Here is a 12360-nt window from a genome sequence, read left to right on the forward strand (position 1 = left end):
CCAAAGGTTCCTACAGAAGTAGAAGGTATCAGTCTCTTTATCTAGAAAAGAAACTTTTCTCCCTTCTTTTTTCTGTATTGGTTTTTTTTTCTTTTCTAGAATTTGAAGTTGGAAATGGTATTGCTAATCACTATTAGTTAAAGTTACTTTGTCGTTGTATGTCAAATTTGCAATCCAGATGCTTGTCTTGTGCTCTAAAACCTCAGTTACATCCAGTTAGATTGTATTGGATTTCTTAGACCCATCATGTTCCACTGTGTTGCTTTCTGGCTATTGCTTTTCCCATCCTTTCCTATAGTCTTTGGCTGGAATTTCTATATTCAGTCTTACACGTTATTGTCTTGGTGCGCATCAGTTCATCCGTCTCAAGATTTGGATGGTGTTAGATTGGAAACATCACTATGGTCCAGCCGTTTTTCCGCGGGACCTCTATTGATAGCACACATTATTGTGATCAGTGCAATATCAGTTGACCTTCCTCTCCATTTGCCCGGAGGAGGTGATCTGTCTATAAAATGTTATTGGAATTCCACATAGCATCAAGATAATATGCATCCATTCCTTAGTTTAATAAATCATTATCTGGATACTGCCATACTGGTCTGCGATTCATGGTGCAAATTTAGTTGAATGACCTTAGGAATAATTTGCTTGATTTTGATCTTTTACTTGCATAATTTCTGGTCTTATAAACTGTCATCAGCAGGGGAAAATAGATCTTGTTGAAAGCCATTTTTGCTAAGCAAGTTATGCTACTCTTAATAAATGTTTTATATCTGCTGTTCCAGGAGGAGAGACGTCAGCTCGCAGTGATGACGAGGGTTCTTATGATTCTGACGATGGGCTTCCGCCTCTTGAAAAGAATATGAATCATTTAGACTTAGAGGACAGTGATGAAGAAAGTGAGTAGATCAAAGGATCAATATATATTTTGTTTCGTAGTGTCTTAAATATGTAAAATAACCTGAATGATGATGTCCTCTGGTTGATGCCATTCAGCAAAAGATCCAGGCGTTTGTTCCCAAGTGCACCCGAGGCGAATCATTTTTCTACCAAACGAGAACAAAAGTTACTGTGTTGATTAGCGAATAAATATGTTATTACCGTGACGGCGAATAAATATGTTATTACCGTGTTGATTAGCTTTTTTAGGATTCAATTATTTTAACAGTGGTTAAGTGCATTCTAAAAGCAATTGAATTATAACAACTGGTTCACTTGAATCTTGGTGTATTAAAGACCTTTTAATCAAAGGACACATAAAGTTAATATTATAGTTAGCTAGATGCCTAGATAAAAGCGGATGGAACGGGCGAGCTTTTGAAATCATTGGTGTAAAAGTAAACATGGGATTTTCACTAGATATAACAGAAGTATACGATTGCGAGTTTGCATGCATGTTATTTCTACGTACCGAGAATTTAAAAGCGTGCATTGATGGACGCACATTTTCAAGACATTTATATCTATTACAAATGATGTAGATTAAGAGGTTTTATAATTATTTCTTTGCTTGATATTTTAGAAAGTGAAAATAGTGAATCCGCACAAACACCGGGAGAAGGATAGTTGCTATTTGCTAATATGAAAATAGCTTTGTATTCTTTCATTTCTTTGTATACAAATTAAGAACAGAATATCTTACATATATTGGTGAGTGGCTGTAATTTTACAAAATTTACAACCAAGATTTTCAAAGCATAACGTATACATTGAAGGATAAGATCAATGACCTAGCTAGCATCGAAAACCTTAAACCAGATACAGAGGCTGCCGTTTTCTACAAATCCACCTTCTCTAGAAGCATCCGACACTCCTATAAAAAGGACCTGAAGGGAGCTCGACTCAAATGTATCTCACACCAGTTTCTCCTATCCCCCTACTCGATCCATCAACCACATTTTCTTTCTTTCTGTAATTAGGTCTTAGCTAGGTTTTTGCTACGGTAGAACGATGATGGTGGTGGAGAACGATCTGATGCATCTGAAGGAAAAGAAGACAAGACGTGCAACCCAGCTCGTATAGAGTTTATATCGAATCTATGATTTACCAGACGCAGGTATATATCTACTTATCTATGTCAATCAATGTATTAGCCTTTGTGTTGAATCTGTTCTGGAATCTATTTCCGAAACAAATCCAAATATACTTGCTGAATTCTAAGTCTCTATATTATTTACTGATTTTTTTTTCTCTTAGGGTTCAAATACATGTACGTTTTACTGATTTTGGCTTTGTTCGTGAAAATGTTTCAGGATCAAATTTTCACGGAAAAGAGGGTGAATGTCTGCTATCCACCATTGCCTCATGTACGGCTTCTTGAAGTGGAGATCAATGATCCTGCAACTGAACGACTTAGGGAGTTGGAGGAATCCCTGAGGTGGATGGCGCCTTCCTTAGAGCAGCTTTCACAACCCTTCTTCCTCCAATTTTTCCCATGCCACCCATTTCTATCTTTTCGATTATTACTAGGACAGCAAAACCAATAGCAAGACTAGAGTTTGTTGAACTAAGGGACAAGCGTTTCACTAATTTCAAGTGACCTTCAAAGAATTTGTAAAACTTTCTCAGAATTTGGAAAGGAGGACAAGCTTAAAGGCACAGTTCAGAGATAGTTAAAGACACTGTTGTTGCTATATATGACACATATATATGTAACGTAAGCGTGAATATAGTGTATTTGTTATTATGTCAGCTATTTAAGCATGAATACATACTGTTCATTTGTATTTAGATCCAAAACTTTATACAGAAGTTGATCTGTTGAAGGTATCGTATCAGTCTCGCTCATTCTCTAGAGAAGACACCATTTTTGCTATTAATATGTACTTGAAGGTGGAAATGATATTTCTGAAACGCTGATCACTATTTGTTAAGTTTACTTTGTAATTGTATGTCTTGTGCTCAATCTAGAACCTCGATCGATCAATCGATCATGATCCATTGCAATTATGTCAGCTATTTAAGCATGAATACATACTGTTCATTTGTATTTAGATCCAAAACTTTATACAGAAGTTGTTCTGTTGAAGGTATCGTATCAGTCTCGCTCATTCTCTAGAGAAGACACCATTTTTGCTATTAATATGTACTTGAAGGTGGAAATGATATTTCTGAAACGCTGATCACTATTTGTTAAGTTTACTTTGTAATTGTATGTCTTGTGCTCAATCTAGAACCTCGATCGATCAATCGATCATGATCCATTGTGTTGCTTTCTGGCTATGGACTGCCCAATAAAAAACAAAACTTTATCAAACCTGCTGTATGTTGCTTCATGGAAATAAGCCTGCTGAAGCTCAAATCAATTTGATTCCCGATGTGTCAATATATAGATTCATCGACAGTAGCTGCAATACTCTTTAGCTAGTAAAAGCGATCCTCGATCATCAAGCCAATGGTTCTTTCAACTCTGAGGTGGGGTGGAATACTCTAATTTGGAACCGAAAGAGGAAAATGAAAAGCTAATGGAGACTCTAAGAAATCACCCCATGCCATGCCATTTTCCGAATTTTGGATGGTGCTATCGTTGTTCGTTTGAGCAATGCTCCTTTAACAATAGATCATAAGTACTGTTCTTGAAGCAATCATCATATGTATTAGGGCTAATGGCCTTGCAGCATTAATCATCTCCAATGTTGAGTTTGTCATTCCTCATCCAATAAGATGCATAAATCTCGAATATAAATAGCTGGGTGATTTAGTGAGAGAGATTTGAGAATAGAGAATCGTGAAAGATGGATATCTTATTTATTGATAGGAGTTTTTTATTAGGGAATTACACAATACCAATATAGTAAGGATATGAATACGTAGATCTTGTCAAACTACATATCTTGTTGGCATAAGGCTAAGGCACACATAAGGAATATCTAGAAAGATGTAGAATATCCTAGAACACTCCCTCTTGTGCTGCGCGTTGCTATGTCGATGGTGCTAATCTGTTGCCTTGTCAAAAACCTTGTCAAGTCACAAAAACCATGTGGGAGAAAAACTGAACCTTGATCGTAGAAGAAAAAGAGTACAACGCACCAATCTACTTCATTGAGATGATACTCCCCCTGATGTGAACATTATTCAGAGAGACTTGATAGCCGACGCATGCATATACTTTTCATATGTTTCTCAAAAGTAGACTTTGGCAACGACTTAATCAGTAAATAAGTTTGCCGCGTTTCCTTTGGAACTAACTTGGTTCACTTGAATGTTAAGAAACGCATGTTGTTGTTGGTTGTAGAAGAACTTAGGTGAAATGTGCTTTGTATTATCACCCTTGATGTAACCTAACTTCATTTGCTCAATACAAGCTGCATTGTTCTCATAAATGCATGTAGGTCTATCAGTTGTAGAATTTAATCCACTAGTCCCTCTAATGTGTTTAATGATTGATCTCAACCAAGCACATTCCCAAACAGCTTCATGCAAAACTATAATCTCTGCATGATTTGAAGATGTCACCACTAGAGTCTGCTTTGTAGACCTCTAAGATATCGCTGTATTCCCAATAGTGAATACATAACCAGTTTGAGAACGTCCTTTATGAGGATCAAATAAATATCCGGCGTCGGTGAAACCCACCAATGTATTGTTGGGTGTCTCGGCATAGGACAAGGCGGCGGTGGCATGCACGGTGTCGGACCCGTGTCCAGCAGCCATACCGACAGCGTTCATGGCGACGGTCCAGTCCTTTGGTGGATCGGTGCCGTGACTTCCATGGGCCATAAGACCATCTTCTGTCATTCTTGAATCAGTGTAGGGAAAGAACAGTCCCAAGTTAATGGTACCCTTACCCTTAAGATATCGAAAGATGTTCTTGACTCCGGTCCAATGACGTTGGGTTGGCGCTGAGCTAAATTTAGCTAACAAGTTGACTGAGAAGGCAATGTTTGGTCGAGTGCATTGAGCTAAGTACAATAATGTGCCTATTGCACTAAGGTATGGAACCTCTGCACCCAAGACCTCTTCGTCGTCCCCTTTCGGACGGAATGGATCTTTAGTTATATATCCAGACTTCGACCAATCATGGGAGTGCTAACAAGGTGCATCTTGTCTATATTAAATCGCCTGAGCATCTTTTGGACATATGCAGACTGGTGGATAAGAATTCCACAGGCTCAGTGCTCTAGTTCAAGACCTAGGCGCAAAATCGAGTCTTCCCGAGATCTTTCATCTCAAACTCGGATTTCAAATAAGCCGCGGTCTTTTTGATTTCATCAAGAGTACTGATAATGTTCATGTCATCAACATAGACGACCACTATTGCAAATCCGGAACTTGTCTTCTTTATGAACACGCACGTGCATAGTTCATCGTTCTTATATCCCTTCCTAATCAATTAGTCACTTAGACAAGTCTACCACATTCGTCCGGATTGCTTTAATCCGTAAAGTGAGCGTTGTAACCTTATAGCATACGCACTCCGTGGTTTAGAGTCACTTGATTTAGGTAATATAATGTCATCGGGCACTTTCATATATATCTCTGAATCCAGTTCCCCATAAAGATATGCCGTAACCACATCTATGAGTTGCAGACACTGCCAAACTGACTAAGTAGCGGAAAGTTATGACACCATGACCGGAGAGTAAGTCTCTTCGTAATCAATCCCACGACGTTGTGAGAAAGCTTGCTCCACAAGGTGGGCCTTACCGAAGTACCTCATTCTTCTCATTACGCTTTCTAACAAAGACCCATTTATGTCCAACAGGCTTTACACTTGGCGGAGCTAGCACTACTAGGTCGAAGACCTATCTCTTTGTTAGAGAATCTAATTCTACCTGGATTGCATCTTCCCATTTAGGCTAATCCGCTCTGTTTTGGCATTCTGCAACAGAGCATGGTTCAATGTCATCGTGCTCAATGATTTCATAAGCCACAGAATAAGCAAATATATCATCGACATGGGTTGATGACCGGTTCATCAATTCATGTGTGTTATCATAACACATGAAGATCTTTATGTTCTCTGATGTTGACATTGATCCTGAGGCGTCCTCCATAGATTCTAACATTAATTCGTGGACATAACTATAATCAGATATGATCTCGTGAGAAGGATTCTCAACATTGATGATCAAGGGATTAACTTGTGTCTTGTTGGTCCGTTTCTTTCTCAGACGCGTGTCAACCGAACCAAGTGGCCTCCCCCTTTTCCTTTGGGGAGCCACAGCCTCCATCCCCCCACCGTGGGCAATGTCACCGGCGGCGACAGTCCCGTGCCCGGGGATGGCCATGCCCTTTTTAGGGACTTCGAGCCTAGCATGAACATTTGTAGCTGGTATATTTGATCTTGTTACTTTCGGAATCTCAGAGAAAGAGTTAGGCATTGTATCTGCTACTTTCTGAAGTTCGAGAATATGTTTCACTTCACGTTCAGTCTGTGATGTGCGGGGATCATAATGAGACAGAGTGGGGACAAACCACGACAATTCCTGTTGTTCCATATGAACACGTTTGTTCGTATCTCCCTCTAACGATGGGAAGAATGTCTCATCAAAGTGACAATTCGCAAACCCTGCGGTAAAGAGATGACATGTTAATGGCTCGAAGTATCTGATAATCGTTGGAGATTTATAACCAACGTAGATACCCAATCCTCTCTAAGGACCCATCTTAGAACGCAATGAAGGCGTAATTGGCACATAAACCGAACAACTGAAAATGCGTAGATGCGAAATGTCAGGCTCATATATATCTAGTAACCAACTTGTACGCGCTAAATGGTTGTTTGACAGTGGGTCGAAAACGAATAAGTAAGGCTACATGTAATATTGCATAGCCCTATGATGCAATTGGGAGGTTGGTGCGTATTACCAACGCTCGAGCAATAAGCTGAAGCTGCTTGATCGGAGATTCGACGAGACTGTTTTATGTGTGAACATGGGGTACGGGATGCTCAACTTCAATCCTGATAGACATGCAATAATCATCAAAAGTCTTTGATGTGAATTCTCCAGCGTTATCTAGTCGAATTGACTTAATCGGATAATCTGAGTGGTGAGCCCGAAGTTTAATAATTTGTGCTAGGGGTTTTGGAAATGCAGCATTTCGTGTGGACAAGAGCGAGACATGAGTCCAATGCGTTGAAGCATCCACTAGAACCATAAAGTATCGAAATGGTCCACATTCAGGATGGATGGGTCCACAAATATGACCTTGGATACGATGTAGGAATGGAATGTTCTAGGTGTTATCTTTAGCGTAAGAGGGTCTCGATACTACTTTCGCTAAAGAGCAAGCTTTGCAAAACGAACGATGAGCGTTTGAAAGAGTCAACGATACATCAAGGGAAGAATGGCACGCCTCAATTGCTTGAGGGGTCGACCGAGCGGCAATAGGGCAGTTGGTGCCGAGCCTGGGAGACGTCAAAGTCCCCTTTGGGCCGTGATAACTAGTTGTGGCATCACGTCACCACCATGATTCAAAGTGACATCATATTTCCATTTTGATTTGAAGAAGGGATGTGCATGAGAATTACGTAGAATTCGGATCATCATGTCCCTTTCGGGATGATCAAGTCGATTATGTCAAAGTTTGTATGAGTCAGAGTCTCAAAGATCATGTTTGGCGACTACATGGGATTCAATAATCCGAATCGTAGTAAGGGAAAGACCACTAGATTGACTCATGAGTTTCTCCAATATACGTTTACGTCCGTAATCATGAGAAGTTATACACAAGAACTCTGTTCCATCTTCATAATGAGTCTCCAAGTGAAAGCCATCAGCGCGAATGTCCTTAAAGCTCAACTTAGTTCGGTTCATTTTTAGGGCATAAAGAGCGTCCATGACATGGATCATAGTGCCATGAGGCAGAAAGAAACGAGCGGTTCCACGCCCTAGGATCACAGGAGAAGATCCAATCATTGTCGTCACATATGATTTATAGGGCACTAACTCAAGAAATAGTTGCCGGTTCCTTAGAATGGTGTGGGTTGATCATCTATCCGCGAGACACTCAATCTCTTCAAGAGGCATACCTACAGAAGAGAGCAGATATATGAGTAAATAGGTTGATATCGAGCTATTTAGAAGGATTGAAAAGGCTAAAAGTAGCAACAATCCCGAGAGTGCTGAAAAATTCTCGCGCAGAATGACCTTGCGCATTAAAACAGTCATAACTTCGTCATTAAAATAGATATGGACGAACCGTAAAATGTTCTGAAAACTAGACTCGTAGGGCTTCCAATGATATAAAGCTCACTGTCTGGTTTGTTCGGAGCTGTTCACAAAGCTTAAACGAAGTCGACTATACAGGGAAGACAGATTACTGTTTTTCGCAGATCTGACATTAGCGAAGCTTTTGAAGCTTGTCGGTGGCATGGAGGTATGCTCAGCCACAGGGACATGTTGATGATCAAATCCAAGTCCAGAGAACCTAGAGGATTCGATTATGATGATGATCCGGTTATGGCAAGTCTTTAATGTCTTTTACAAGACGGCAATTGGATTAATAGCGTAGGGGGAATCCAAAATCAAAAGCTTTCGGTAACTCCAAATTAAGTATGACCAAACATGTCCATGGAGGGTCGGTAGTGCGGGGCACACTTTAAACCACTATCTCCTTAATTTCGGACAATTTTAAGACATCATACTAACTCGGATGAGCCTAGTTGAACAATTAATGAAAGAAAATCTGCTATAGGGTAAAAAACTTGAACCAGAAAACACGTTAGTAATCCTCTTTGAGAGTCATGGCGCCGTACGTCACCTCCTCTAAGGAAGAGACCAAAGACGGCGTTGATGCCATGTTTTCTAAGGTAGATGTAAATGTACATCTTATTGTAAATCAATTCGAACCATGTAGAGACAAGAAGAACCAAAAAGAACTTTTATTAATGCGTTGAAAAGAGTACATCAGGGTCTCAAAAAAAAAATTTGAGAAGAAAACTAAGCTTCTCATTCTAATGATGCCTTATTACATCATGACTTGTAAAAAGGAAAACAATCTAGCCAGTGACATCAAATCAGGGGCATCAAAGTCAGAACATTGTCCATTGCGATCTGCGACCTTGAAAGTAACATTATGTTCAACTCCATTGTTTTCAGTGGAATTGACTTCCATCAATTCCTTGTATTTCTTGTATGCGGCAACAACATTTGCAAAAGCGCAACAGCTTTTGAACCAGTGGTCCTTGGACCCACATTTGTTGCATTGTCTATCAAAAGCAGAAGTAGAACGAACATGTTGCTTTCGAGGTTGAGCGGCGCCACCCTTGGGGCCAAGAGCGTCGGCATCTCGGCGCCAAGAGTTGGTACGGCCACTAAAGCCACTACCTTGTCCCTAAGAACCAGAGGCACGATGGCTCTGATTCCCACGTGCGTAAGGTTCATTCCGATGGTGATCCTTGCGTTTCGGAGTTTTCTTACTCTGTTTGCTGTTGTAATTAGATTCCGGAATTTTTCGGGTGCCTACAGGACGCAAATTGTGCTGATCGTTGGTCATATTGTTCTTTTCTTCCATAAGGAGTTGCGTCATTAAGCCACTGAATGTTGTAATCCTCTTATTTTGGAACTTAAGTCGATATTGGTTCATGAGGATCTTAGCAGCAGAAGGGAAGGTCGAGAAAATTTTTTCAATCATGTCTACATCATTTTTCTCGACTCCACATGAGCTCAGTTGAGCTTGTAGGCAAAGCATATCCATGTTGAAGTCATCAACCTTCTTGTAATCCAATAGTCGGATTTCATCCCATCGAACAATTAATTCTGGGAGCAGGCTTGAATGAATATTGCCCAAACATTCGGCGAGTGCATCCCACAGATATTTTAGATCATGCTTCGATTGATACTGCCTGCGCAGTGTGAGATCAATATGCTTATGGAGGAACATAAGTGACTGAGATTTTGTTCTCTTATGAGGCGGTTCCTGAGTTGGATCAGGGAATATGGTCTCGATCAGATCCTTAGCAATGAAGGTCTGCTCAATATCCGAGACCCAGCGATGGTACTCAATACCATGGGCGTCGAATTCGATGCCTTTTTCCATCTATATACAAGAGAGAACAAGTCATATTAGTTTTCTGATAGAGACCTGAAGGATACTCAAATACGATGCTTTTATTATTATTATTTTTTGGTTTGTCTCTCTAGGGTTGATCATACACAACCCTAAGGTATAAGTGTCCGGAGTCGATCAAACACAACCCGGAAAACTATGTGAAAGTGATCAAACACACCTTCAAAAGAAAGAACCAAAGTTGATCAAACATAACTTTGGACCCGGAGAGGAAACCGAGATTTAAACCTACAGATACTTCGACCCAAGCATGGAATGAAGTAGAAGAAGGGTAGAAAACACTTTATCTCCCCCGAGTTTATTGAACTTTGAAGAGTTTTAGGGCTTAAGAATAAACATACCGTAAAAACTCGGATGCTTAATCCGACGAAAAGAAAGAAGCGGAGTGGACGACCGGGAAGAAGGGCCAAGAACTTTCGGTTTTGGTCTTAGGGTTTTGAAAAGACTATTAGCTCAAGGGTTGAGCTAAGAGCTGATAACGTGATTTAGTGAGAGAGATTTGAGAATAGAGAATCGTGAAAGATGAATATCTTATTCATTGATAGGAGCCCTTTATATAGGAAATTACACAATACAAATATGGTAAGGATATGAATACATATATCTAGTCAAACTATATATCTTGTTGGTATAAGACCAAGACACACATAAGCAATATTTAGAAAGATGTAGAATATTCTAGAACACTGGGTTCATTCTAGAAATGATATTGCAAAAATTGACAAATAAATTTCCGACACATACTACCATTGGACGTGGAAGAAATTTTTAGATGCTACAGGAGAACTACGTGGCAATATGACGTGGTCCTATATTCAATCAAATATTAACACGTGGATTTATTACAACTAAAATATAAACTAAGGTTTTCTATTTTTTGTGAAATGATCTTCATGGGTCTTTGTTGAGTTTGGATTAGGGTTTAGGGTTTGGGGTTAGGGTTTAAGGCTAGGGTTTAGGTTTAGGGTTTAAGGGTTAGGGATTAGGGTTTTGGGTCTAAGGTTTAGAGTTTAGGGTTTAAGGTTTAGAGTTTAGGGTTTAAGGTTTAAAAAGCAACAACAAACCCAAAATTGTCTTTGATAAAATAATTGATGTAATTTTTCTTTAATAAAATCCATGTGTCAATATTTGATTGGAATGTAGGACTACGTCATACTGCCACGTGACCACGTCATACTACCACGTGATCCTCCCGTAGCCCTGAAAAATTTCTCCGGACGTAGGACCTCATTCTAAATATGACATAATTATAACATTGATTAATAATACGAGTTTGCATGTTGTTTCTAGGCACCAAGTGTCTTTTAAAAGCATGCACAGATGTATGTAGTAGGGTTTCGAGTTTCTAGTGTCGTACACATATTCATCATAAATGTATTAGAAAACACAATCGATCTCTAACCTAAGATCAAATTATTACTAAATAATTTTGAACTTCCCATATTACTCATGACAGAGAAAATTTGACTTAAAGCAAAATAGATAAGCATGGTTAATACCGCAAAATACGTGCCAATAAAATGAAAGGAAATATATACAAGTGGAAGTGCACAAGAAAAGGAACATAAAGGAACCGTATCGCACACAATCACACGATATGCAGTTGATAACTGTTGACGCACAAACTCAAGACAAAATGGAGACTGCTGACCAACATAGGAGGTCATCGGAGTACATACAACATCGAACTCAGAGAGAGGAGAGAAGAGAGAAATAAGTTAATACATATTGATGTATGTCATACAGGAGGTCATCGGAGTACATACAAATTCGTCTAAATGGTATACGAACTTTTGCTCCTTATAAACTTTGGTATATCAAGTTTTAAAAATATCATATTAGTATCTCATGTTTTCATCCTGACCTAATATTGGTATATATAGTCATTAAGATTACTAATTTACCCTCAAACAAAAAAAAAGAATGACCAATTTACCCTTAAATTCTATTTGTTTTCTTCTTAGTTTTTCTTCTTTGTTTTCATATTCCAATTTTCTTTTTTTGGCTTTTTATATTTTTAGGTATGTAGAGAAAAAATTCACAGTTATTTTCTCCTTGCTAATAATCAGTTCTTCATCTCAATCATCCTTGAATGTCAACGGCAACAACAAAATCTCTAAGTGTCAAAAGGAAACATAACAACAAAGATTGAACTTCTGTATGTTTCCCCTCTTCAATCTTCGTCAAGTTTATAAAGATCAATCCAAATCATCAAATTCCAAAACCTCTTTTAAATATTTCTTGAATATGAAAACAAATAAAAAAACTAAGGAAAAAAAAATTTAAGGGTAAATTGGTCATCTTAATGGCTATATATACCAATCTTAGGTCGGGATGGAAACA

At 38.9% G+C, this 12360-nt stretch overlaps 2 protein-coding genes across 2 annotated transcripts in view; one reads left to right on the forward strand and one right to left on the reverse strand.

Annotated features, from left to right (window-relative positions):
• LOC101290975 (ribosome biogenesis protein TSR3-like) overlaps positions 1–1215 on the forward strand; it is a 5330-nt gene extending 4115 nt beyond the window's left edge. Inside the window, exons 9-10 of the mRNA XM_004304791.1 lie at positions 7–25; positions 789–1215. Of these exons, the coding sequence (XP_004304839.1) occupies positions 7–25; positions 789–910 (141 nt within the window). The 3' untranslated portion in view covers positions 911–1215. The remainder of the gene's footprint in view (positions 1–6; positions 26–788) is intronic.
• Positions 1216–9282: 8067 nt separating this feature from the next.
• LOC101291552 lies at positions 9283–9987 on the reverse strand. The gene has a single exon (XM_004304792.1). The coding sequence runs from the start codon at positions 9985–9987 to the stop codon at positions 9283–9285; it is 705 nt and encodes a 234-aa protein (XP_004304840.1).
• Positions 9988–12360: the final 2373 nt, after the last annotated feature.

Source organism: Fragaria vesca, linkage group LG6 (assembly GCF_000184155.1).
Source record: "Fragaria vesca subsp. vesca linkage group LG6, FraVesHawaii_1.0, whole genome shotgun sequence".
Taxonomy (NCBI): Eukaryota; Viridiplantae; Streptophyta; class Magnoliopsida; order Rosales; family Rosaceae; genus Fragaria; species Fragaria vesca.

Bases quoted from the DNA above. Each gene is read 5' to 3' on its own strand.
- LOC101291552 (XM_004304792.1), bottom strand. From the start codon at position 9,987: ATGGAAAAAGGCATCGAATTCGACGCCCATGGTATTGAGTACCATCGC.